This window comes from Setaria viridis, chromosome 4, assembly GCF_005286985.2.
Source record: "Setaria viridis chromosome 4, Setaria_viridis_v4.0, whole genome shotgun sequence".
Lineage (NCBI taxonomy): Eukaryota > Viridiplantae > Streptophyta > Magnoliopsida > Poales > Poaceae > Setaria > Setaria viridis.
The window spans coordinates 32,811,123-32,837,188 of record NC_048266.2 but is presented as its reverse complement, the minus strand read 5'-3'; the positions used below and the strand labels follow the sequence as shown (position 1 = coordinate 32,837,188).

At 43.5% G+C, this 26,066-nt stretch overlaps 3 protein-coding genes across 6 annotated transcripts; 2 read left to right on the top strand and 1 right to left on the bottom strand.

Annotated features, from left to right (window-relative positions):
- Positions 1-2,561: 2,561 nt before the first annotated feature.
- On the bottom strand, positions 2,562-11,982 carry LOC117852149 (cell division cycle protein 27 homolog B). 3 transcript variants are annotated; one of them, XM_034734120.2, is made up of 16 exons: positions 11,683-11,977; positions 10,973-11,045; positions 10,639-10,757; positions 9,622-9,668; positions 9,441-9,538; positions 8,705-9,003; positions 8,076-8,216; positions 7,294-7,534; positions 5,717-5,931; positions 5,567-5,632; positions 4,977-5,096; positions 4,815-4,891; positions 4,320-4,439; positions 3,681-3,900; positions 3,193-3,474; positions 2,562-2,967 (listed from the first exon to the last, which is right to left on the bottom strand). In XM_034734120.2, the coding sequence occupies exons 1-16, from the start codon at positions 11,785-11,787 to the stop codon at positions 2,914-2,916; spliced, it is 2,277 nt and encodes a 758-aa protein (XP_034590011.1). In that variant the 5' UTR covers positions 11,788-11,977; the 3' UTR covers positions 2,562-2,913. The 3 variants fall into 3 exon arrangements, with proteins under 3 accessions (XP_034590011.1, XP_034590012.1, XP_072149355.1); XM_034734121.2 differs by having other exon boundaries at positions 7,402-7,534; XM_072293254.1 differs by lacking the exons at positions 2,562-2,967; positions 3,193-3,474 and having other exon boundaries at positions 3,734-3,900; positions 4,370-4,439; positions 11,683-11,982.
- Positions 11,983-12,865: 883 nt separating this feature from the next.
- On the top strand, positions 12,866-14,834 carry LOC117852898 (bZIP transcription factor 50). The gene is made up of 3 exons (XM_034735193.2): positions 12,866-13,331; positions 13,908-14,128; positions 14,378-14,834. Exons 1-3 carry the CDS (start codon positions 12,889-12,891, stop codon positions 14,623-14,625), a joined length of 912 nt encoding a protein of 303 aa, XP_034591084.1. The 5' UTR covers positions 12,866-12,888; the 3' UTR covers positions 14,626-14,834.
- A 2,681-nt stretch (positions 14,835-17,515) lies between these two features.
- LOC117852897 (brefeldin A-inhibited guanine nucleotide-exchange protein 1) lies at positions 17,516-26,052 on the top strand. Of its 2 annotated transcripts, none has more exons than XM_034735191.2 (11): positions 17,516-18,712; positions 19,636-19,953; positions 20,171-20,504; positions 20,595-21,017; positions 21,086-21,378; positions 21,459-21,831; positions 22,086-22,588; positions 22,698-23,019; positions 23,126-23,471; positions 23,599-24,242; positions 25,191-26,052. In XM_034735191.2, the coding sequence occupies exons 1-11, from the start codon at positions 17,679-17,681 to the stop codon at positions 25,797-25,799; spliced, it is 5,199 nt and encodes a 1,732-aa protein (XP_034591082.1). In that variant the 5' UTR covers positions 17,516-17,678; the 3' UTR covers positions 25,800-26,052. The 2 variants fall into 2 exon arrangements, with proteins under 2 accessions (XP_034591082.1, XP_034591083.1); XM_034735192.2 differs by having other exon boundaries at positions 17,517-18,712; positions 21,459-21,732.
- The last annotated feature ends 14 nt before the right edge of the window (positions 26,053-26,066 follow it).

Here is a 26,066-nt window from a genome sequence, read left to right as displayed (position 1 = left end):
TAACCGTCATCCTCAAGGCTTCTCCTCGTTGCCGCCTTTGTCATTGCCACCTTGGCGATACCCATGGATGTGCGTGGCACTGTAGCTACTGCCCCCTTCGCCACCACCACCATTGTCGTTATTATCACCTCCGCTGCCGCCGTCACCACCTCCACCGCCGCCGCCTCCACCATTTGTGCCACCTCCACCGTCTCCACCATTTCCACCACCACCTCCCCCGCCACCTTGTGCATTACCTCCGCCACCACCACCACCTCCTATCACAACATTGCCATGCCCATCATGATTACCTCTTCCTTTGCCACCATCACCTCTACCATCAATTCCTCGACCTCGACCATGGCTATTGCCTCGACCAATCCCTCTTCCTTGACCTTTACCTCTACCTCCTCCGTCTCCTCCATTATCATCACCATTACTTCCATCCTCTCCGCCACCACCGCCACCACCACCTCCTCCACCGCCACCACCTCCGCCGCCGCCTCCACCACCACCACCTCCTCCACCGCCACCGCCTCCGCCTCCGCCTCCTCCACCACCACCACCGCCGCCGCCGCCGCCGCCACCGCCACCTCCTCCTCCTCCTCCACCGCCTCCTCCCCCTCCACCACCGCCGCCTCCTCCTCCTCTACCCCACGGCCCCCATCCCCATACAGTCTGCTGACGCTTAACAACACCCACGTCCTTCCCAACCACGTCGACGCCGTTCACCACGCTGTCGTTCCTAAGCGCCACAGCGGCATGCCCCTCCCCAACGCCGTGCCCGGACGCCGCCGCAGAAGCTCCCTCCGGCTCCTCCGCCAAGGCGAGCCGCAGGAGCAACGCGCCGGCAGCGAGGAAGAGGAGGCCCAGCCATGGGGCTCTCCTCCTCACCGACACCGCCATTATCTTCCCCACCCTCACCCACCGCAAGCTCACCCCACCTCACCTTACCTAAGCGCTCGCTGTGTTGCCTATATCACCGCGAGGCGAAGGTCGCCATGCATGTTGAAGGCGGCCGCGATCTAGAGCTATATATAGGCTGATGGAGCTGGAGACTACGCAGCGTAGAAATAGTTAACCAAGGCATGTAGTTTGCTACCTAAGCTTGATGAGCAAGATGGGGACAGGGACAAGTGGGGCAGAAATGGAGTACATGCAATCGCTTCCGTTGAAAGCGATGAAATGTAAGAGTGACAGTGGCAGCGAGCTTGCATGTTCCAGCCATCATATGCATCTATACCTATGTGACAGTTATATATCTTTACCACGGTACTCTGCCGCGTAGTTCGAGCATATATACACGACGCAATCCTCGGATAGCTCAGGGAGTCAGGGCGTGATTGGAAGTCTGAACTCTGAACCATCGAATTTCCAGTAAATTTCATCTAATCCAACGAACCGCGAGAGAGGCTTGAGAAAAATCCCGACGTTAAGGTTTAGGATATGTACGTACAGAACATCAGAACGTGAGTATGCCATTTCAAGGAAAAACCGAACGAAAGGACAGGGACGCATAGCGCCTTCACCAACCACGAACACATTCACACATGCAGGCAAAAAGAAGAAAAAACACCCATCTGATCGGGACGGGCGTCGATCGTACCGGCACAAAGAGGCCAGGCCGACGTGGTTTCTGTTCCACATCGTTGTCGCTTGCTCTTACTCATTGTTGCATCCTAGTAGATCCGTTTTGCCAATGGGAAGAGATGGCGCTTCCAGCCTCGTGATTGTGCTGTTGGTAGGTTTGGCTACTCTGATTAATGTATGAATGAACAGCTGCTTTTGCAGAGTCAATATGGATGGTGATTGGTGACGTTGCCCAATATAACGATCGATATCAATTATCATGCTCATGCATGATCATGTTGAAATGATATGAGACAGCATGACAAGGTCTCGAGCAAATTGTGATGCGTCCGTAAATCAGCACGAGGTCAGGTGGGCAAGAGCTGCCCATCCACAATTTACTGGTTCATTCACCAGGTCATCATTAGAAAAAAGAAAAAGGGAAGAAAACCAGTCCAAACCAGTCGATTGCTCGATGCAACTTACCATTACGTGAAAGCGCCCGCGAGTGAGATCTACCTGTAGCTTCAAATGGTAGAGACACCTCGTGTTTTGTGCACCCGATGAGCCGCCATGTTCGGAGGGGACCAAAATAGATCTTACCAGATCGTTTCCCATGCCCATGCCAGATCATCCCCCAGATTGTAAATAAACAAGCTTATCGCATCGCACCTTGCAAAATGTAAAACTTAGAAGAAATTGCTCAATCCTGTAACATAACATTCTCTTTTGAATGATTTCTTAATGAATGAATGAACATGCAGCAAGCAATGCAGCAATGATAGAGGCTACTAGCAAGAGAACGGTAGGTTACGCTTTGCTTGCGCACAAAGCCTACAGCTTTAGCTTGTCACCACTTCAGTGGGAGGAGGCTGACTCACCGAAGCATCCTCGTTTCTTCGGGCTCCTACAAATCGAGTTGCTCGTGCAGAAATCCTTTCAACCTTTGAATATGTCACCTGAAGAAAAAAGTCAGTCGAGGTGACATGCAATCTGCTTGAGTCAGCAGGATCTTCATCCTCCAAAACTTTCTATTATTCGACAATAATTTCTTTTCCTAATCTGACTGACAATTGTACAATGGTACAGGCGTCATTTCCCAACGCTCAACTTGTACAGAGTCCTAAACTACTGCAGCTGCCGTGCATGTGTTCTCTGGTTACAGGTTGCAACTAGAGCTACAAAACTGGATGGTTAATGGTACAGCAACACCGTGAGAAATTCCATTGGAGCACTAGATTCTGATCAGCATGAGGCACTTTCTTCCTTGAACATCCGAGTTCCACTTGGAAAGCACAAGCAGGCCAGCAACTCCTGAAGCACAAGCAAATGTTTCTTTGCCGATGTGCTTTAGAGTGAACAAACTTATAGGTCATCCTCCATCAGTTCATCAGGAAGGTGTACTTTCTCCATTGCAGACTGCCAAATAAAAGATGAGCACGTCAGTTACTTAATCGCAAACAAATTCCGCACAGCCTGAGCATTACAGTAACCATGACAAATGAATTCCACTTAACGACACCTAATAAGGTAATAGATCGACTAGCAATGATTGCTGGACCACTCTAGGAAGAGACACAGAGATAAGTTGTAAAGATAGGTAGATGGAGGTAGGCAAGACAAGGAAATAAGTTTGTATTATACCTTGATTATAGCAAGGTCAGCAGCAGGGGGTTTCAAATCCAGGGCAATGCCAAAGCAAAAAACAGCTTTGTCAAGAATGTTGAGTTGCTTGTAAATCTTTCCCATCAGTGCATACATACTACTCTCATGAGGCGCAATCTCCTTCAGCCGCTCCAACTCTTCCAGAGCTTCTGAGTATTTTTGTAGGCCTAAAAGGATTAAAGCCTTCTGATACTTGGGCAGTGGATTCTTCTTATCAGCAGCTATAGCTTTCTCCATCATTTCCAATGCCTCCTCATTCCTCTGACAAGATTGCATCCAGAAATAAAAGGTTTCATTTAACCATTGCCCACAGATGATATTTAGCAGGGGAAAATGCAAACCAAAAACAATTCCATCCAATTCCAAATGTAAGTCATTTTAGCCTCTACCATTTCCCAGAAGGCCTACAACAACCTATATTTGGAATCAGAGGGAGTAGTTTACTGTTGTCAATCAATGATATCAACCTTTAGAGAATGCAAGGCCATCCCAAGATAGCACATAAGAACAGAAGAGCGAGGATTTATCTGAAATGCCCTCCTGAAATGATGCTCAGCAAACTCAAACTTCTCCTGTCGAAGATAGACCACCCCAAGGCCATACCAGGCATTGTAGTGCCTTTCATCTACCTGAAGTGCACATCGGTAGAATTTGAGGCTATTTTCATAATCCTCCAATGCAGAATACCTACAGTTCGAAGGAACAGTCTTGGTTAGAAAATTTGAAATCTCGGATGTATTTTCGTGATGAAGTTCAGAATTGCATCAGTTACAAAATAGTCCCTCTGTCCCAAAATATAAGGCGCACGGCGCACGTATTGAAAGATTCAATTGTAATCCTTGAGCAACAATTAGCCTCACCCTCACGTGATGTAAATTTTATTTTACAAACATAATATCATTAAATCAGCATTTAAAGGTATTTTACTATTTTGATGTTTTTGTTGCTATAAACATTGCAGTATATGAGGAATTAACAGTCACAGCCTTGTTTTGGAGACCGCGCCAAGTCAGATCATACCTTATGTTTTGGGACAGAGGGGGTACTTAAGTATTAACTAGAAATATAGCATCAATATAAGTAAAATTTATGGGAGCAAAACATACTCATGACCACATAGAGTGTGAGCATATGCAAATCTTGAGTCAAGCTGTACCGCGCGTTGAAAATTCTTCAAAGCAGTCTCATGATCTTTCCTCAAGGCAAAGCAATTCCCCACGGCGCACCTGTTGCACATTCCAGACAGATATATTAGATTATGTAACATTAAATATGTGATGGCTAATGAGAGGGGACCAGCTTAAAAGCATATCCCACTAAAGATTTAAAATTGCCACCTAGACTAATCCAGCTGTTTTGCATTGCAATGACAACAGGACAAGCAGTTTCCGTAACCTAGACTACATCTGAATGGTCAAAAACCAAGAACAGTGAAGCCTTATTTACCCCAAACCCCCCTTTTACCCCTCATACACAGAGGACAAGCAGTTTCTGTAACCATTTACAAGTTCATCATTACAAGATGGAGTAGGAAAAATTAAATTGAGATACCCTAACAAGAAAAGGGCGCAACACTTTTATTCTTTCTAAAGAAGGCATACCATGCTTGAGGAGATAGTCGATCAATAGAAATAAGCTCTTGAGCAAGGTAGCTTAGTCTCATTTCCGCATTCAGATGCTGTAAAAACAACAGAAACATGCAAGCTTATAGATAAATGTGGTAGTAATGTAGCCAAAAGACCAACTGCAGTTATTTCACTTACATATAGAACAGTGGAGTAGATGTCCATTCCATCCAATGTACAAGGTGACAGTCGATGCGCTAACTCAAAGTAATGGTCGGCTTCTAAATAATCAACCAATTCAAAATATGCCTTACCAACCTGCATAGTTGACCAGAATGAACACAAGCCTTTTCTTGCCAAAAGAAATGGAGTTTACAAACTATATTTTAATTTTATGAAATTACAGGGTTTAAAGAGTAGAACACTTTTGAATAAAGAGGGCAAAATATATGGTGAAATTGAGGGACTCGTCATGTGCACCATCAAAGGTTCATTATTTAGTTGTATGTTAACAATGCCAATCCCAAAATTAACTCAACAGACTAAAAAGCAGCATAGACTAAATAATTTTCCAATAAATAGTCAGTCATGAACTCATTATGTCATAGGGTTCACTTAAAAGTCATTTGCAAGGTCAAATACAAAGGACGAAAACAAAGTTCCCCCAAAAGTTCCCACATTAAGATGCAGACAGATGTACACCATTACTTTATGTCATACAGACTTCTTTTCACTACAAGACTCAATAGCATTTTCGTACTTCTCCACTCATCTTGCATTGGTTGTACCTGGCATAGAACCCATCCAGTGTTAAATTGTGGTTCAGGGAGTTTTCTGTAGACTTCCAATGCTTCCTGACCATTTAGTTAACAAAATCAGTTCAGTAACATCACTGGACAGAAGGATAACATCTGTAAGTTGAACACCATATATCATACCTGGCACTTAAACAAGCAAGAAAGCCTAAAACCTTCCCCAAGTGTTCGCAAAAGTCCCAGTAGCTCCCTGATTCCAACTGCCACTTTGGAGTCTTGGGACATAATTCGTTCAGTTTTATCTTGCTCAAAGAATCTTCCATCAGTTGTACTTACAGAAGATGAGGTTGCTGGCATATTATCAGTCCACATCTCATCAATAACTTCGTATCTGCTTCCTAAAATTCAGAAAATGATTTTCATCATTCATGAAGAGCAGAAAATGCTAGTCTACACAGCCCCATGCGAAAAACCATACCTAGAAAATAACCCCACTAAACAATACACCCTCTGATCACAAATATAAGTAGTTTTAGTTTTGTCCTAAGTCTTTTTTAGCTCTAACCATCAATAACTAAAAACTAACAGTGCAACATAAGGTTGATACTATTCATCATGAACGGTAATTTCATACATAAATTTATCTATTTAATATTGAATTAATTTCACCAAATTATCAAGGAACTACAACTTTTTTTATCAGTTCCGCATACCTGCAACTACTAGTTCCCTTAGTTTCACAAACCTACAACATTCTGCAGGTTTGTGAAACTAAGGGCACAAGTAGTTTTCGTTATGTGAAATTGATCCCAGATCATGATAGTCTCATCATCATCATCAAAGCCTTTCAGTCCCAAGCAAGTTGGGGTAGGCTAGGCATGATCATGATATTCTGACGCAGAAAATTGTAGTTTTGTGAAATTACAATAATATATTTGTACATACATCGATGGTCAAAGTTTCACCCTATAGACCATGTCGATGTCCTAAATTACTTATATTTGTGATCAGATGGAGTATTATAGCAAAGGCTAAGGTGACAGCATGGGAGATGATCCGAGTGAAGGAGAAAACTAAATGCCAGAATTACCGAGAGACGATTTTGTATTTAAAAGAAACTGCCACCAGCATTTAATCATAACAATAAGAGCAATGTTTTAAAGTATGAATGATAACTTCATAATAGCATAGAACCAAGCAAACATGAATTTTCCAGTCACACCTTATATATTTTCACACTCAACAGTTTTTTCCCTGTAACAAATCACATCAAGGAAAATTGACAAGTAATACATGAGTAGACATGAAGAAATAAAGAGAGAGCAGATAATGTTGAGGTAGTATTATGCTAGCTTGTTAAAACATTTGAACAAACATTGGGAGAAAATTCCTATAATTTAGTAGGCAGTTTCATGCTTGGTTGTTAGTGAAACAGAATACTAAAGTTTTGCAACTTGGCATCATTTTTTTCTCGAACATCAACTTGGTGTCATAACTGCGATTTCTGAAAAGAAGTAACAACAACCATACAATATGGACAGGAGAAACTGACAACGGCCACCATATTGATATGGGCAGAAGAAACAACAAAAACAAGAACAATATGAGTATATAAGATATAACTGATGTAAACTCAATGGACAGAACATCAAGCAAATATGCAAATGGATCCTGATCACACAGGTATATAACAACACATCAACCACATTTTTCTACGTTTATGTAATCTGATGAATCATCCACATTGAAATGATAATCACCTTCATCAAAATTTTCTGTAGCCCGTGGTTTCCCTTTCCTAACTTGCACGGAACGTACGGCTGTTGAACACAATTTTGATGGTGTGGACGAGTTTACTCGCAATTTACCTGACGAGTGATCTGGTCCATTCCCACCAAACTGAGAGATATTTGAATTTGAATTTATTGTTGCATCTCGAGAAAGTCTTGCACTTCTTCGAGGCAGTGAATCACTACTCTGATTAAAAAGCCTTCCAGAAACCTGGAAAACATCTTCAACTCTAATATCATCATAAGCAATAATTTAAAAACATCATATACTAATAACCAAAAGAAAGAATACAAGGGAAGGGTTAAGAGCCAGATTTTAAAATCTACAGAACAATAAAAACACAGATGTACTGAAGAATTGATCTACTTGCAACCAAAATCACCATGTGCAAAAAACATAACTGTGATCCTGACACTTAGGAATGTGACATTGTAAATCCTGATACAAAGGAACAACACTGGAAGTTCACAGAAACTGTTCACATTTGATAATGAAGCATTTGCAAGCAGCATTAGTACGAGAAAATGGAAAACATTATTTGGCTCTTATTAGTTCTTACATTTCAGATTAGAGTCAGGAAGGGACCATGTGTGATTTATAGTAAATATTTATACGAGAGATATCAACTGTAGTGATTGTAAGACCATTGAAATGAATGTCCCTAGGAGTTCCAAAATAAGGCAATAGACAAGTACAGAAGTTACAAGTAACAGCACCCAATGATCTCAATCAAATGATAAGAGACTCTAACCTTCTTTAGCTTTGCTTCATCCAAGTGTTTCCTTCTAAGTGGTTGGTTTGCTCCATTAGCTTTCTGTTTGGCGGGAACATCACCACTTATTTGAAAAGCATGGACGTTCCTGAAGAGTGGTGGAGGTACAATACTAGAAGTCTGCAAGAATAAGGCAAGTAAAATGCATGCCAGGAATAGACCAGTCACAAACTAATATCATGACTGAAGAAATGAGGTCTCCAAGCACAGCTGACTCCAAGTTGTGTTACATGTTTCAATAGTCAAGATTCTATAGTTCTCCAGTGTCATAGAAAACAACTATCAGTAAAAGTAATTACAATCTGCCAAGACACACAGACACAGCTCCTTACCATCAGAACATTAACAAGACAGACAGCTCACAATGGCCGATGCAAAGCAAAATGCTTTTAACAATGATAGATAGGTCAGTATATCTTGAACATGAAGATTCTGGATAATTCCTGAAGGCCTGACATAAGCCATCTATGCCAGTGCCAAAGAACGTGAAACATATAAGACATGAATGCTACTTAACATGGTTATACCAACTGCTGATTACATTTAAAACCTCATGTGCACATTGCCACAAAATCTTAAGAGGGAATAATTAAATAGGTTCTACTGACCTGTGTTGCAATTGGTGATGGGGTGTCAAACTGTGCTACGTTAGAGGTTGTGCTGTTCTGCACGTGCAGTGCAGTTGCTCTAACATGAGGGTAACCAGGTACTTCTGCTGTGTTGTTAGCATGAAGCTGTTTCATTTGCTTTGGGATAATATCTCCGAGACTTGAGGGAAGACTGGAAGATAGGATTCGATTTTCATTGGCAAAGTTTGACTTTTCCAGAGTGGATGTGGATGTGTGTTCCTGCTGGAGACGTAGAGCAGTTGCTTCGCTAAAACATCCATCTGCATCTTCAGCAACACCTACAAGATGGCCATACATTTTAATGTCAGTTTATGGCTTCACACTTTAAATGAGGACGAATCATGGTTATTGAACTAACTGATAAATAAACGCAAATGACCATATTGCATGTAGCACAGTAGTGATCAACTAATAACAACAAACACCAACCTAGCCGGTAGTGTTTGAATGAGTCTGTACACAAAACTTAGCACAGTGAGGCACAAGTGTTCCGATATCAACAGGAGTGTAAAAATCTGAACATACAAGACAGACATCTAAGAGGTGATGTACATGAACGATACATTCAAGACTCACTAGAAGCAGCATATTTTGGAAGTACATTCTCAAAATTACCATGGTTTTAATTACTTCTTCTAAACTTTTCAAAAGTTATATATCACTTTTAGTATAGATCTACTACCGAATTTCAAAGATGGGTGTGCAATGAACTAACCAAGTATACACAATTCCTCATATGCTGCCCATAAAAGAGGATCCAGAGTCAACGCTTGTGTAAATTGTTCAGCTGCAGCTGACATTCTGCCCGTGCACCTGCAATCAAATGAGATGAATATAGTGAACTCTGCATATCAGAATCTGCAGCAACACAGGTTCAGTAACCATGAATAACGAACCTGTAAATCACTCCAAGGAGGTAGTGTCCTGTAGCTCCACTGGGAACCTAAATAAAGGATGCAACCAATAGAAATAACAGGTGACACTAAAGGAATAAAAGCAAACAAAGATGTGATCGCTTTTATTCTCACTTATTACTTCACCCCTGTAGAATCAATAGTAGTAGGCAACTACATGTGCATATCAATATGCCATGCCCCATAAAAGAAAATGATAAGGAAAAAAGTTCCCTCCCCAATCCATGCAGCACAAGCATTAATTTTGTAATGTTAATGGCTCAATGCTTCTTTGGAACAGCACTAAAAATAGAAGCACAATAGGAGAATGGACATACTCATGGCTCTGAACTTAGGTCGACATGGCATAGCAGGCAAGGCAAGATATATCAACCAGGCCTAGTATTTTTCCAGTAGTACTAGGAAATGTGCGCACTGCACTAGATATGGAATTTTTAGTTTACAAAAACAAGTCCACACAAAATCATGGCGCAAATATTCTTTCTTAGAACTAGCTACTTTGTGAAACCCATTGTCTACAACGGCAATATTGTCGAAAGTACTAGAGGGATATTTAGCAGAAACATGTTGTCAGAGCACCATGCAGCTAGCATTATTCACGTGGGACCCAGTGGCACTGGCACTACCTTAGCGGGTTTTTTTTAGTTAGTTGGGTTTTATGTTCTTGTACATGCATTGCAAGCATTAGAAATTGATTTTTTTAAAGTTTACCAATTGTTTCTTAGGGGTTAAGTTATGGCATCCATATAAGTAGTCTATAAACATAGAAATATTAATGTATAATGCATGTATTTATTATGAGAACCAAACCCAATGACGGAAATTATGTCTATATTTTCCAACTAAAGTAGATTGGTTGGATCCCAAATGAATAGGGCACAGTTGCCAGGGTACTGCATGAACAATACCTACATTATCCTCTACACAAAAACAACACTAAAGCTTTATACATGAATTTGTAACAACATAAACAAATCATTTTACAAACATGCTGCATACCTCAATGTTTGTTTCATTTGTTTCATTGACTGGACATAGAGTATCTTCTGCTTCACGCAAGAGGTTCATCCGAAAGCATGACATAGCAAACAAGTACCGGGACTCTGGCAGCTTCTTCCCTTCATATTACAGTAGAAACAGAATCCATAAATCATCCACACTACTTTCACACTAACGTATAAAAGAAAAAAGGTAGTCCAACATGCAAAATAGGAAATAACACCACAAGATGGACAGTGTATTCCAATTATTTCGTTTTCAAACCTTAAGAACATTACTACACAGTTCTGAGAACGGGCTGTGGAGTGGTAACATGGTGAGCAGATTCTATTACCTTTCAAAATGTGGTATGCAGCATACGGCTGGTTGTTGTGGAGGTAACATGTTGCTAGCAACTGCACATTGGTCTGCGCATAGGGTACAGAGCAAGAACATTTAGTGTATACAACCATGGAAGCAAACAGGCTTACAAATTAAAATACAGTCTAACATAACGAGGAAAACTAGTAAACAAATGTCTTGTAACAGGGAAGTTGGATTCAGGTCACTCATCATCTACCTTTATGCTAACAACTGCAAAGAAACCAAACACACACACAAAGCACTAAACACTGCAAAGCTCAACCTACATGAATTGCAAAGAACAACAGCGAGAACCCAATTTAGGGGGCTCATTCCCCTCTCCAGCAAAATCGCCCCCCCCCCCAAACCCTAGACGAATCGCACACAAATACTCCAATTCCCTACAACACAAACCACTCCAGGAAACACCTCGAGAGAGCCGTCCTGATTCAAGTTCCCCAATCCCCATAGGCTCTACACCCAAATCCCACCGCTTTATCTGAAATGCATCCCTAGCCACGTCAAAAAAAAATCACGAAAGGACACTAAATCGAAGCGCCGCGGGTGAGTCCCCGCGCCCAAATCGCGGCCTCACGCCGACCGCACTCCCGATCTAACCCACACTGGACCATTCCCACCAGCAATCACGCCGAATCGAGCAGCACTAGCGAAGTCGAGGACGAAGGGGGCGGCGGCGGCTACCTCGGAGGGGAACTGCGCGCAGAGGCGCTCGCAGAGGAAGACGGCGTTGCGGTGCATGAAGAGGCGGAGGCTGCTGTGGACGCGGTCCACCATTAGGGTTTCCATCGCCGCCCGACGGCGGCGGCGAGCGCGGGCGAGAGCGAGGGGGAGGCGGCGGTAGCGGCCGAAGCGCAGGCGCTGCAGGGGGAGAGGACGGTCGTTTGAATCGGACGTTTGAATCCGGCTGGCTCTTGGGTGCGATGCGATTTGGATTGGGGATTTGAACGAGTGCGTGAGTGTGCGTGTGGAGCCGTCAGCCGTGGCGTTTGAATGGTGTGCCTCGCTGGCTGGCGTCGCGAGCAGCGGCGTGAGAGTTGGTACGGCTACGGGGGGCAGAGGTTGCTGCCTGGCAGGTGGGCCATGATCCCGACCCTGAATAGCGGGACCGGGTGTCAGTGGTGGGCCGTGTGAGATGTAAACGTTGGATTGGATAAGCTTGGAGCTTCGGCCATTTGCCATATGTTTTCGACATCCACTTACTTATTTTTAGCACGTGTCACATCAAATGTTTAGATACTAATTAGGAGTATTAAACGTAGACTATTTACAAAACTCATTACATAAGACGAATCTAAACGGCGAGACAAATCTATTAAGCCTAATTACGCCTAATTAATCCATCATTAGCAAATGTTTACTGTAGCAACACATTGTCAAATCATGGACTAATTAGGCTTAATAGATTCATCTCGCCGTTTAGATTCGTCTTATGTAATAAGTTTATAAATAGTGTATGTTTAATACTCCTAATTAGTATCTAAATATTTGATGTGACGGGTGCTAAAAATAAGTCAGTGGAAGAAAACGGGGCCTAAACCGGCCAATATCCGAACGGGCCGTAGTTATCGAAAGAAGATGTGCCTTCCCATGCATTCGTACGGCCCACATGACATATGAACCAAAGAGGCCCTTCAACGAACACAGCCCAAGCAACATGAAGCCCTTCAACGAACGCAGCCCAAGCCCCCTCAAAGGAACCCGCTGGCTGACCTGGCACATTCCGCTTCTCCCATTGGCCAGGCCACGGCACCACCCCGTGTAGGCCCCACCCCGTTAAAGTGCAAGGAACCTTCCTCTCCTTCCTCGCGAAGCAAAACTTCTGAACGCTGGAGTCCGCTATAAAGTCGCACAGCGGCGACGACCACCACAAAATATCTCGCAATCCCCATGGACATCGACCTGTTCGCCGACATCGACCTTGACGCCCTCCTCGCCTCCTTCTCCGGCGAGCCCGCCGGCGTCTCCGGCCTCATCGACCCGTCCCCGCCTCCGCCGGCGCCGACGGCGGCGCACGATGCGGAGGCGGGGTCGCCGGAGTCGGTGACCTCCAGGGCGAGCCCGCCCGGGGAGGAGGCGCTGACGGAGATCGAGAGGTTGCTGATGCAGGAGGGGGAGGCGGAGTTGGGCGGGGAGGCCGAGGGGATCAGCGTGGAGGAGTTCTTCGACGCGCTGTACGACGGTGGAGAGGGGGAGCGGGAGGGGAAGGAGAGCGAGGCGGGTGGAAGCACGGATGGGGACTCCGGGAGGGATGAGGTGGTGGAGGTTGTGACGCCGGAGGCGGAGACGGTGGAGGTGGATGGCGATGATCCCGTCAGCAAGAAGAAGAGGAGGTATGCTGATTTTATCGTGTTATCTCTGGACATATGAACACTTTTTTTCCTCTTGTAGCCATTGCCATTCCGTGGATTTATGTTATCCTGCTTCTGTGAAATGAAATTTAGGAGTTATACATGACAGTTAGCGATGGATCATATTCTAAGTTTTTGTGGATTATTGCTTAGGTTGTATGTATGTATGTATGTATGCTTAGGTTAGAGATTGTGCTCTATCCAATTCATAAATTTCAGAGATCGTGCTTTGATCAATTCTATTAGGTTTGAAAATTTAAATACTGGATTGGTGTTTATCGTGAACTTTACCTAATGGCAGAGATTTTTGCGATTGATCACTAGGAGATTCAAATTTCTATCTAGGTGTAAATTCCAAAACTGCTATTACGATCATGTTAGTGTTTGAGAGGATTTTGGGAAAGGGATTTGTTTGCACAAATACTCACCTTGGTTACACTTTTTAAGTGTGTTTGAAATTTGGTCACTAGATGGAAGTTCTTTTTCATCTACATTTCTTGCTTTTTAGTTGCGCAATTTGTCTTATATAAAAGGGGATCTGCCTTGTGAATTTGTCAGGCAAATGAGGAACAGAGATTCCGCCATGAAATCAAGGGAGAGGAAGAAGACGTATGTGAAGGACTTGGAGGCGAAGAGCAAGTATTTGGAAGCAGAGTGCCGCCGCCTCAGCTATGCACTTCAGTGCTATGCAGCTGAGAACATGGTACTGCGCCAGAGCTTGTTGAAGGATAGGCCTGTTGGTGCTCCCACAGCCATGCAGGAGTCTGCCGTACTCACAGGTAAGACACATCAAGCCTATCATCCTCTTATTCGTGCTCTGAGCTTAGATGAATCACATTGTTACCATCAACAAGTCCTCTGGCTTGAATCATGGATGCTAAGTCAATAATTGCTTTTTTTTTCTCGAACACAGTCAATAATTACTAAGTGACCATTTGAAAGTACAAGTGCAAGCAGATTTTTGTTAGAATCTTGCAACATGAAGGTCAGTTCTTAAGTACTGATGCTAAGACAATCTTTTATTGCAGAAACCCTGCCGCTGGTTTCCCTGCTTTGGCTGGTGAGCATCGTGTGCCTGTTCCTGATGCCCGGTCTGCCCAACCGAAGTCCGGCTGCTCCAAGCAGCGCCGGAAGAGATCTCGGGATGGTAACCGGAAAGACAAGCAGTGAAAACCCAGATATACTGGAACTCATCCTCCATGGAAGGCGCTGCAAGGGCACAAGGGCGAAAATCAAGCTAGATAAATTACCATTTCATGCAGTAGCTGCTTGCTAGCCTTTCCATAGGCCTCCTGCAAGCCTCCAGTATGTAGTGTAATTGCCAAGCTTAGCATGCCTGCTTTATATATGTCATGCAGCAGCCAGTTGATATCCCTGGATTATCTTTTCTTTTGTGTTTGGTTTTTTCGTTCTTTTTTCTTTAAATATAATTGCCCCTGTAGGACCAGATTCCAGTATGATATGATAATAAAGTTAACAAGACCAGAGATGCTCGTGGTGGTTCATGATTTAATTAGCAGAATGATCCGGGCCAAAAAGACTAATGGATCCATAATTCTGCTTAACAATGAATTCCTTCAGTGTGGGTTGGTTTTTGTTGATGCTCGTAGAGATTCATGATTTTAATTGACAGAATAATCAGGGCCAAAAAAGAATAATGATTAATCTATACTTCTGCTTAACCATGAATACTTTCAGCATGCGTTTTCCACTTACTGGTACGAGTTTACCACTTGTTGGTTCATTTTACTAGTACAACCACTTTGTTCATGAATCTTATTGTCTTCTATTCACTCAAATTGTTTTTAAGTCAGCAGCTGCTGCAGCCACAGAAACAGTAGCTGATTTACTGTTCATAAAGGGAGATTGTCACTGAGCAAGGATGGCCATGATCCCCTTTAAACTGCACTAGCTCTCCCTTGCGTCCGAGCATCCTTTTGTGCAAGCTAGCATCCAGTGCTCGTGCGTGCCGCGTGCATGCTGCTTGCTTAGAATCTCGATGAATTTGAGTGCTCTTTCGATTTACTACCTCCGATCCAAATTGCATGTCGATTTGGCTTTTCTAAATATATAATTTTTCTATATATCTAAATATAGTGTATATCTATATGCATAGCAAATATTATGAACCTACAAATACCATAACGATGTACAATTTGGAACGGAGGGTTTTTCACTGGTGTTGTCATAAGTCAAGCATTTTTATTTTTGACTATCAATTCCTAAAAAATTATATTGTTTAATAACATGCAAAATATATATTATGAAAGTATTTCCCAGGGTTAGGTCCCGTTTAGCACGACTCTGGCCCGTGAAAAAACAGCTCGAGCTCCCTCATCTGAAAAAGCAACTTTTCTCTCTGCCTTATCTCATAGCAAAACGTTTGGCGAAACGACTTTTGCTAACTTTTCATGAATGGGTGAAGTAGGTTAAATGTCTAATATACCCTTACCTATTTGACTTGTTTTTTCATATTTTCCCTCGATTAATAGTGTACTTTTATATAGAATATAAAATTAGTGAATAGAATAATTAGCTTGTTATATAGACTTAATACCCCTTCCTTTTTCTCCTTTTCTCTATTTTTTTTCTCTTTACTACCCTTCTTTTTCCCCTTATTATCCGTTCCTCCTCTTTTTTCTACCCGATTCTCCTCTTTCCTTTCTACCCGATCCTCCTCATTCCTTGACGCAGACCGTTTCGGCCACAAATCACGAGCTCCACGCCATCCCCCGTCGCCTCACGCCGTTCTCATCCCGCGAGCACCGCGCTGCTCCCCGGTTGGCCCTGCTCAACCCGTCACGCTGCTCGCTTGCTCCCTCGCCGCTCTACTCCGTGGCGCCGCATCTCCGCCACGGCCTGCGTGCCTTCATTCTTACCCGCGACCTGGGGCCACCGCTGCTCCTTTCCTGCGGCGCGCTATCAACGAGCTCCACGGGTGATCAGCAGGTATGCCGGCGTTGTGGGCGAGATGGAGGGAGAGGAGAGAGCAGCAGGGGCAAACATATGTAATTTCCATGAAAGAGTAGGGCACATGCGTCTTTTTTCGGTTGTGATGGGATGAGCCGGGGTGAGCTATTTTTTTTTTGGCTTCTCCGGCACGATGGAAGAGATGGCTTCTCCGGCGCGATGGAAGACAGAGAGCCCATTCTGCGGGGCTTTTTGCAACTTCATCGGTGAAACCCTTTTCAAAACAATCGTTTGGCAGTCGAAGCCAATAAGCCAGAGGAGAAGCTGCTCAAGACGCTGTGCCAAAGAGGCACTTAATCTTAAAGCATAAATCTTATAATGTAATACTATGTATTTTTTTCCGAAAAATTATTGGTCAATGGTAGAAAGTTTTGAGTTAGAATAACAACTAGTATGAAATGGAGGGAGTAGTCTTTTCACATCTGATGGGACCTTCAGAAATTAAGGTCGACACATGGCAACTGATGATTCCTCATGAGTCGGAATCACAAAACAAGCCACAAGTGAGGTCTACTAGAGATGTATTTTCGAGATAATGCAGTTCCTTTTATTATTTTCTCTATTGTTTTTCTTTGGATATACCAGAGTTGCATTTGTACATTCTGGGTCTTGACTACATGTTGTTTAGGATATGTGCTTCTTCTTTATAATGATTTTGATCTGACACATCCTCACTAGAAGATGCTTGAAGCCAGAACTTTCGATCATAAAAAAGGCCAGGGTTCGGTATGCACGGAAGATCGCAAATTTCTCATGCGAGACCAAGCAGCGATCAACGATGAGAGAGATAGAGAATAGCACACGCAGCAATCAGGAATTCGACATGCACAGTGTATGACTGTTACTTGTGGAGATTTTGAGACCAGGGAATCGCTTCGAGTACATCATTTGAAAGGCCAAGTAAGCTAAACTGCATAGGACAACTGATTTTTTGAGTGCCCCTGTACAAGCATTTCAAGCCATACTTACTTGGATGGCAATAACTTTAATGATTCCCGGAGAAAATTAAACTCTTTTCCTACTAAAATTTCTGCATTTCAAAATTCTAACAGATTCAAACGAGTTTTGAGGAAATTCTGCCAAAAAGAGCTTGGAGAGCCCTCGCCCCGAAGCAAGCAAGCGACAGGACGACACGGTTCCAATACTCGCAATGTCCCCCGTTGATCCGTTCCAAGTCACCTTCCCTTCTGCTTCCACGCTGCTTCTAGAACCAGCACCAAACAGCAGCGGAGCAGAGCAACGCGTCACCGGCCAGGCGGCCACCCACCAGATCTCCCGTACTCCCCACCCCCGCCTCCGATGAGTCCACCCGCCGCCTAGTCGTGCCGCCGCCACCCCTGTCCCGCGCCACCGCCCCCAATGTCGTCGGAGCCCGACGCCGAGGGCGCCCCGGGCGGCGCCTCCCCGGCCGCCCGCGTGCTCGCCCGCGCGCTCGACAAGGTCATCAAGCACTCCTCCTGGCGCCGGCACGCCGCGCTCGTGGCCGCTTCCAAGTCCGCGCTCGACCTCCTCTGCTCCGCCCCCGCCGCGCCCGAGCCCGACGAGCCCTCGGCGGCTCCGGCCTCCCCCGTCCCAGGCCTCCCCGCGCCCACCGCCGACGCCGCCCTCGCCGCGCTGCTGCTCGCGCTCGACCCGGGGTCCCCGAAGGTGGCCGAGCCGGCGCTCGAGTGCGTCGCGGGGCTCCTCACCCTCCGCCTCCTCCGCGGCGACGTCGACGCCGCGGACCCCTCCGCCTCCTCGCCGCCCTCCCCGGTCTCCAGGCTCTTCGCGGCCGTGCTCTCCTGCGTCTCGCTCGGCGGCGGCGGCGGCGACGACGCTCTCGAGCTCGCCGTGCTGCGCGTGCTCGTCGCCTTCGCGCTGTGCCCGGCCGTCTCCGTCAGCGGGGACTGCCTGGGCCAGGTGGTCAAGGCGTGCTACAACGTCTACCTCGGGAGCGCCAGCGGCGGGAACCAGCTCTGCGCCAAGCTCGCCATCGCGCAGGTGCTGGCCATCGTGTTCGCGCGCGTTGAGGCCGATGACATGGACGTGCGCGTGCGCACCGTCTCCGCCGCGGACATGATGGACCTCTCCGACCGCAGCCTCAACGACTCCAGCGTCGTGCAGGCGGCGCAGGCGTTCATAAACGAGGCCATGGAGGGGAGCGACGTGCCGGAGGAGGCACCCCCTGTGGATGCAGTGCCAATCGAAGGGGAAGGCAGTGGGGGGGATGGTGGAATGAGCAAGATCAGGGAGGACGGCCTGGCTTTGTTCAAGAACATCTGCAAGTTGTCAATGAAGTTTGGTACGCCTGAGAGCCCCGATGATCCAATGTTATTGCGGGGGAAGGTTTTGTCACTCGAGCTGGTTAGGATGGTTGTTGACAATGCAGGGCCGTTCTGGAAGACAAATGAAAAGTATGTACCATACCAAGACAGTTCGATCATCTATTTTATTGCAATGTTCCATTAAATATCTCTATTTTGTTATTGCTGCAATGAATCTTGAAGAATGCAAATGATAAGTGTAGAACTTTGGAAGCCAGGTAGGGTAAAGTGGAACATGTTGAAACATTTTATGGTTATATTTAACAGCACTGATGTCCTGTTTGAACCAGGAATTAAGACTTTTTTTAGTGAAGCCAGGAATTATGGCTTGGTTTGGATTTGATCTAAACCTTTATGATTTGGATCCAGCCCTTTCCAGCATACACATGAGAGCGTTTGCAACGTCTATGATTTTCACCTAGTCACCGGGTCGGGTAATAAGGCTGTCTTTTGCCATGTTTTGTGCAATTAGCTGTCATATAGGTTGTTCTGGCAAGGATCTGGCTGGTGAAGGATCAATGACTGTGTGTTCGGAGGACGGGTTTAGTGTCTATATCAGATATCCTTGATGTACTCATTTACGTGCTAAAGCTTCCAACTATTGATAATCAACTAGTTTTCTCATATAACTAGAATGAGAGCTGCAAGAGAGTGTGATGGATATTTAACCAGCTAGAATTTTCGAACCGTGTATATAACCCATGCTTGCTAACAGTACATGCATGGACAGTGGACACCCTATCAGGTCTGCAGATCCAAACTGATACTGGTGGAGGGAGTCGGAGAAATAACTAATTGGTAACACCAATGCAAAATATGGTAGTGCTACTGGCTGATACTTTAAATTGTAAAGCTGTTTGAAGTACGATAGAGCTTAGTCATGTGGGGATGTATCCGTCAAGCAGCAGCACCCGAAAGAATTCATAGTGGATAAGTGGAAGTTGAAATGTTGAATTGATTATTTGGTTATGGGCCTAACACTGATACTGTTTTTTTTTGTCCTATTAATGCAGGTATCTTGAAGCAGTTAAGCAGTACCTTTGCTTATCATTGTTGAAGAACAGTGCCTTGTCTGCAATGAGTGTCTTTCAGTTATTGTGTTCCATTTTTATGAGTCTAATATCAAGGTTTAGATCTGGTTTGAAAGAGGAAATTGGAATGTTTTTTCCTATGCTTATCTTAAGAGTTCTTGAAAATGTCCTCCAGCCTAGTTTTTTGCAGAAGATGACAGTTCTAAACTTTGTGGAGAAGATATGTAAAGAACCTCATGTTATTATTGATATCTTTGTGAACTTTGATTGTGATGTTGATGCACCAAATATTTTTGAAAGGTACGTTATTGTTTTTTTTCCAGATGGGTATTCTCCTTCAGTTTCGTTTTTTGTCATCAGTGTACTCATTAATTTTCTTGTCAAATATAAAGAACCACTTGATACAGTGAGCATAATTGTTCTCTTCTAGTACTGCTGTGCTGTATGTGCTGCACCACAGATATGCTATTCCCTAAGTATACAGTGAAACGGTGTTAATTCTATCAGATCTTCACAGGATTGTCAATGGACTACTAAAGACTGCTTTAGGTGTCCCCGCTGGATCTACAACAACGTTAACTGTTGCACAAGACCAAACATTTAGGATTGAGTCTGTCAAGTGCCTTGCAACTATTATGAAGTCGATGAGCGCATGGATGGACCAACAACTGCGAATTGGTGAATTTTCTCCCAGCAATTCTGAAAATCTAAGTTCAGTGGACAATCAAAATATCCATAATGGAGAAGAAGGGAGTGGAATGGATTATGAACTGCAGTTTGACACTATTAACTCGGACATAACTGACTCTTCCTCACTTGAGCAGCGCCGTGCTTACAAGATGGAACTTCAGGTGTGGTCGCTTACTTGAATTTTGATTTCTCCTCAATTAAACTTTGTCTGTCTTTGGGATTACTAATAGGTCTAAAGTTTCTTTTTGCAGAAAGGAATCACCTTGTTCAATAAAAAACCTTCCAAAGGTATTGATTTTCTCATTCGGAGCAAGAAAATAGGCCAATCTCCAGAAGATGTGGCTTCTTTCTTGAGAAATACTGCTGGTTTAAATGCAACAATGATAGGCGACTATTTGGGTGAAAGGGATGACTTTCCCCTCAAAGTTATGCATGCTTATGTGGATGCATTAAACTTTGAAAGCATGGACTTTGGTCAGGCAATTAGGTTCTTCTTGCAAGGTTTCAGATTACCAGGAGAAGCTCAAAAAATTGATCGGATCATGGAGAAATTTGCTCAATGCTACTGTAAATGCAATCCAAATGCTTTTACTAGTGCAGATACGGCATATGTTCTTGCTTATTCTGTGATCTTGCTAAACACTGATGCTCATAATCCAATGGTGAAGAACAAGGTACGTTAATGATAATTTTCCTGGCATCTGGCGATGGTTCATGAAGTAATGTATATTTTCTTGTGCAGATGTCTAAGGCAGATTTTATGCGCAACAACAGAGGAATAGATGATGGAAAGGATTTGCCAGAAGATTATCTGAGTGCGCTTTATGATCAGATTGTCAACAATGAAATCAAAATGAGTGCTGATTCCTCAGTTGCACAAACCAAGCAATCCAATAGCGTAAGTAGGCTTCTAGGCTTAGACAATATTATCAATTTTGTCAACTGGAGACCGGCGGAAGACAAGGCAGTAGGAGCTAATGACTTGCTCATTAAGCACATCCAGGAAAAATTCAAAGCAAAGCGCGGCAAATTAGAGTAAGATCACCATGATTTTGTCAGTTAGAGTACTTATGCCCTCAGCATCATATATTAATTTGAGGTTGTGCATAATACAGGTCCACATTTTATGTTATTGCTGATGCAACCATTTTAAGATCCATGATGGAGTCCTGTTGGGCTCCTATGATGGCTGCATTCAGTGTCCTCCTTGATCAGTGTGACGATAAGGCTTCCACATCACAGTGTTTAAAGGGATTAAGATTTTCCGTTCATATCACTTCTGTTATGTGCATGCAGACACAGAGGGATGCTTTCTTAACTTCCATAGCTAAATTCACATCCCTCCATTCTGCTGCAGACATGAAGCAAAAAAATGTTGATGCTATGAAGGTAAGAGGCCACACAAAGCATATTCACTTGTGTAATTTAAAGGTTACTGATAATTTGTTGCTGAGCAGTCTGTTTTTAGTAAATGTTGATGCTATGAAGGTAAGAGGCCACACAAAGCATATTCACTTGTGTAATTTAAAGGTTACTGATAATTTGTTGCTGAGCAGTCTGTTTTTAGTAAGAAAGGTGTATAGTTTATTTGTCCTCGTTAACCCTCGTTGCAAAACATAAAAGAGAGAAAATCTGCTGATTCTTGAACCTAGTGCATATTCTTGGGCATTTGCATGGTTGCCCCAAAATCTGGCTGTTTCAAAACGGTGGGATGATAAGTTTCCTTATGTTCACATGAACAGGCTATAATATCTATCGCAATCGAAGATGGCAATTACTTGCAAGAAGCTTGGGAGCATGTCTTAACTTGTTTATCACGGTTTGAGCATTTACATCTGCTTGGAGAAGGGGTTCCCACTGATGCTTCATTTCTGACAGTTCCTCTGATTGAGTCAGAAGATAAAACTCAGAAGTCTACTTCTGTTATATCTTCCAAGAAAACCAATGCTCTTCAGAATCCTGCTGTAATGGCTGCTGTTAGAGGGGGTACTTATGACAGCACAGTGGCAAAAACCAGTGTGTCAGCACTGGTCACTCCTGAACAGATCAATAATTTCCTATCGAACATAAATTTGTTGGATCAGATTGGCATTGTTGAGTTAAATCATATCTTTGCCCATAGCCAAAGATTAAATGGTGATGCAATTGTTGCTTTTGTGAAGGCTCTTTGTAAGGTCTCAATGACTGAGCTGCAGTCTCCAATGGACCCTCGTATCTTCTGCCTTACAAAAATAGTAGAGATCGCGTAAGAAGTTTCTCAGACCCACCTAAAAAAATCTTATCTTTGTTTATGGCAACAGCAGGCATGACTTGATGCCTTTTGACTACTCTAATTCCGAACTTTGTTTGTGCAGGCACTACAATATGAACCGCATACGTCTGGTGTGGTCTCGTATTTGGAAAGTTTTGTCAGACTTTTTTGTGTCTGTTGGGTTGTTGGAAAATCTTTCTGTCTCTATATTTGTGATGGACTCTCTGAGGCAGCTGGCCATGAAGTTTCTAGAAAGGGAGGAACTGGCGAACTATAACTTTCAAAATGAATTCCTTAGACCTTTTGTGGTTGTTATGCAGAGGAGTAAAGCTCCAGAAGTACGGGAGCTTATTGTTAGGTGTGTCTCACAGATGGTTCTGAGTCGGGTGCATAACATAAAGTCTGGGTGGAAAGGTGTTTTTATGGTATGTATTGATTTTTATGTTAAGTTTATTCTGATATTTTTGTTCAAATTTATCTGCAAGTTAGTGACTTTTGTGTCCTGTCTTGTAAAATGTCATCGACCTACAGGTTTTTACTTTTGCCGCCGCTGATGATACAAGAAGTACAGTTCTATTGGCATTTGAGACTGTGGAAAAAATTATTCGAGATTATTTTCATCACGTAACTGAAACAGAGACAACAACATTTACTGATTGTGTTACTTGTCTTATTGCATTTACGAGTAGCCAGTTTAACAGTGATGCCAATCTCAATGCTATTGCGTTTCTTCGATTCTGTGCTGTTAGACTTGCTGAGGAAGGATTTGTGCGTCAAGATAGGGGTGCTGAACAACCCATGAATTCAGACATGTCGGGTGGAAATGCCACTGTGCACAAAGATGGTTATGTTTCCCTCTGGGTGCCTCTCCTTGCGGGTACAGCATTCTTTTTTGCCTTGAATTATTATATTGGGTTTATTTTATCATGCAGGTTGAATATTCTTGTTGGATGATAATCTGAAGCACATGAACATTTAAATCGATACCTTTTTTGTCATTTCAGGTTTAGCCAAATTGACGACTGATCCGAGACTGACTATCAAGAAAGGTGCTGTAGGAGTACTTTTTGACACTTTAAAGGATCATGGGCACTTGTTTTCACAGGCAATTTGGACCGATATCTTTGAGCGTATTGTTTATCCTCTATTTAACAGTGAAATGCCCATACCTAATGATCAGATTTCAACATCCAATTTACCTGATCTTGAAACACAAACGCTGGCAATGAAATGCTTGGTGGGTTTGTTTGTTAATTTCTTTGATGTGATACGGCCAGAATTTGCTAGAACTGCATCCATTGTCACAAATTTTGTCAGAAGTCCCTACAAGCATTGTGCTACCACTGGTGTGTCTGCAATTATGCGTTTAACAGAGGGGCTTGGTAACAAACTTTCTGAGGAGGAATGGAAAGAGATATTGGTCTGCTTCAAAGAATCAGTGACACATACCTTTGTCATATTTTCTAAAATTGTAAGGATGATGCAAGATATTGAAATCTCAGATAGACTTGATTCTTATTCAGAAACCGAGCAATATTTGGATCATGAAATGTACAGTAATGATGAAGAGGAAGCTAATATGGAGACGGCTTCCTATGCTATTGTCAAACTGAAGAATCATATGGCCCTACTTCTTGTAGTGATTCAGGTATTGAAGTTTTTATTTTTGCCAAATGTATTTAGATTACCCTTTTTTGGATGGCTAGATGCAAGACATCGGGGTTTGGCCAAATTATTTGGATTTTCAAGTGCCTATAAAATCCTAAATACAAAAGCTAGGGTTTGGTTTTCTTCCACTAGAATGCTAACTTTTGAGAGATCGGGGGTGAAATAATGACATCGGGAGGAAGGGATGCATGGCCCCACTGATTTGTTTTCGATCGAGAAAAATCTATCATCCAATTTGATCTCTAAGATAGACAAAGTCTGGTTCTCCAAAGAGCTTTGGCCCTTCTTTCTCAACTTTAAAGCCATGCCCTGTCTCAGGCAGTATATCAGTCGGCATGAAAGCTGCTGAACAGTAGGGTAGACTTTACGTTCCTGATATTGGTAAGCAAATGCTAACTATGAGCCTTCCTCGGGTGATCCAGCTTTGGCTTCGGCCTGCAAGCTGTGGCACCTTTGTGCCCCAGCTAAGGAAAGAGGGAAGGATGCTGATGAAGAGAGGCTTCTTATTTCTTACCCAATAGAAGTGCCATGCATGCCCTTAAGTAGAGGCTGCCATAACAAAGTCAATCTAGGAATAAGAGCCAAATTTTTGGAGATAGAATAGCGTAATTAAAACTAACAGATTTCTGTTTGAAGCCGCTGATTACATCCTAATTGCCCTTGGTGTCAGGCTGTCAGCTGTGAAACTGTAACATTGGCATTGGCATATCCTGATTTCTTTACATTTTTAACTGAACCTTCCCCAGTTGCCTCTATGGGCAGCTTGCTTCTGTTAAGATGGCATGTGTGTCATAGATTCTAGATTTTGATTTTTAGGTCACACAGGAGAACTTCTTAACTAATGAACAAGTAATCTGGAATTGTCAATCTTTGTTTCTAAATTTTCAGACAATTCTAACATGACAGTATTTTGTTTTCTTTCTTGCAGAGCATTATTAAATTATATGAGGAGCACCGAAAATATCTTTGTGCTGAGCATATGAGCATTCTTTTGGAGATGGTGTCAGCTATCGCGACACATTCAAGTGAAGTGAGCTCTGAATCTTCCTTGCAGATGAAATTTCATAAAGCATGTTCCCTTTTGGAGGTATCTGAGCCAGCCATTGTCCATTTCGAAAATGAATCCTTCCAGAGTTACCTCAAACTTCTACAAGCTCTGCAACATGACGATCCATCCCTGTCGGAAGAAATGAACATAGAATCACAAGTACTTAATACCTGCAAGAAAATACTGCGAACTTATCTGAAGTGTGCAGGACACGAACCATGTGATCAATCGTCTCAAAGAAATCCACCTTTAAATTGTGCAGTGCCACTGAGCACTACTAAGAAAGAGGAACTGGCCGCCAGGACTTTGCTGGTCCTTCAAGTCATGAAATTGCTGGGCGATCTGGAGAGGGACTCTTTTGGCAGAATATTGCCCTTCTTTTTCCCATTGTTAGTTGATCTGATCCGCTGTGAGCATAGCTCAGGAGAAGTTCAACTCGCGCTGTACAATATCTTCCAATCAGTTATAGGCCCTATGATACGAGTATGATGACAGATAGTCACATGCAGAGTGTACAGTTTTGTGACCCATTTTGACGCTGTAGTTCTGTCCATGACCCTACGATGGATTAACCAATATGCTGGCACCCCAGGTGCATCTGGCTATACATTCGGAATGGTCACTACCTCGGTGGTTCTAGGTGCTTTCTTACTGTGTTGTAACATCTGTGTCATTTGAGCTGGTTGTCTCGCTGGCTTTGCACTACATTCGGAATGGTCACTACCTCGGTGGTTCTAGGTGCTTTCTTACTGTGTC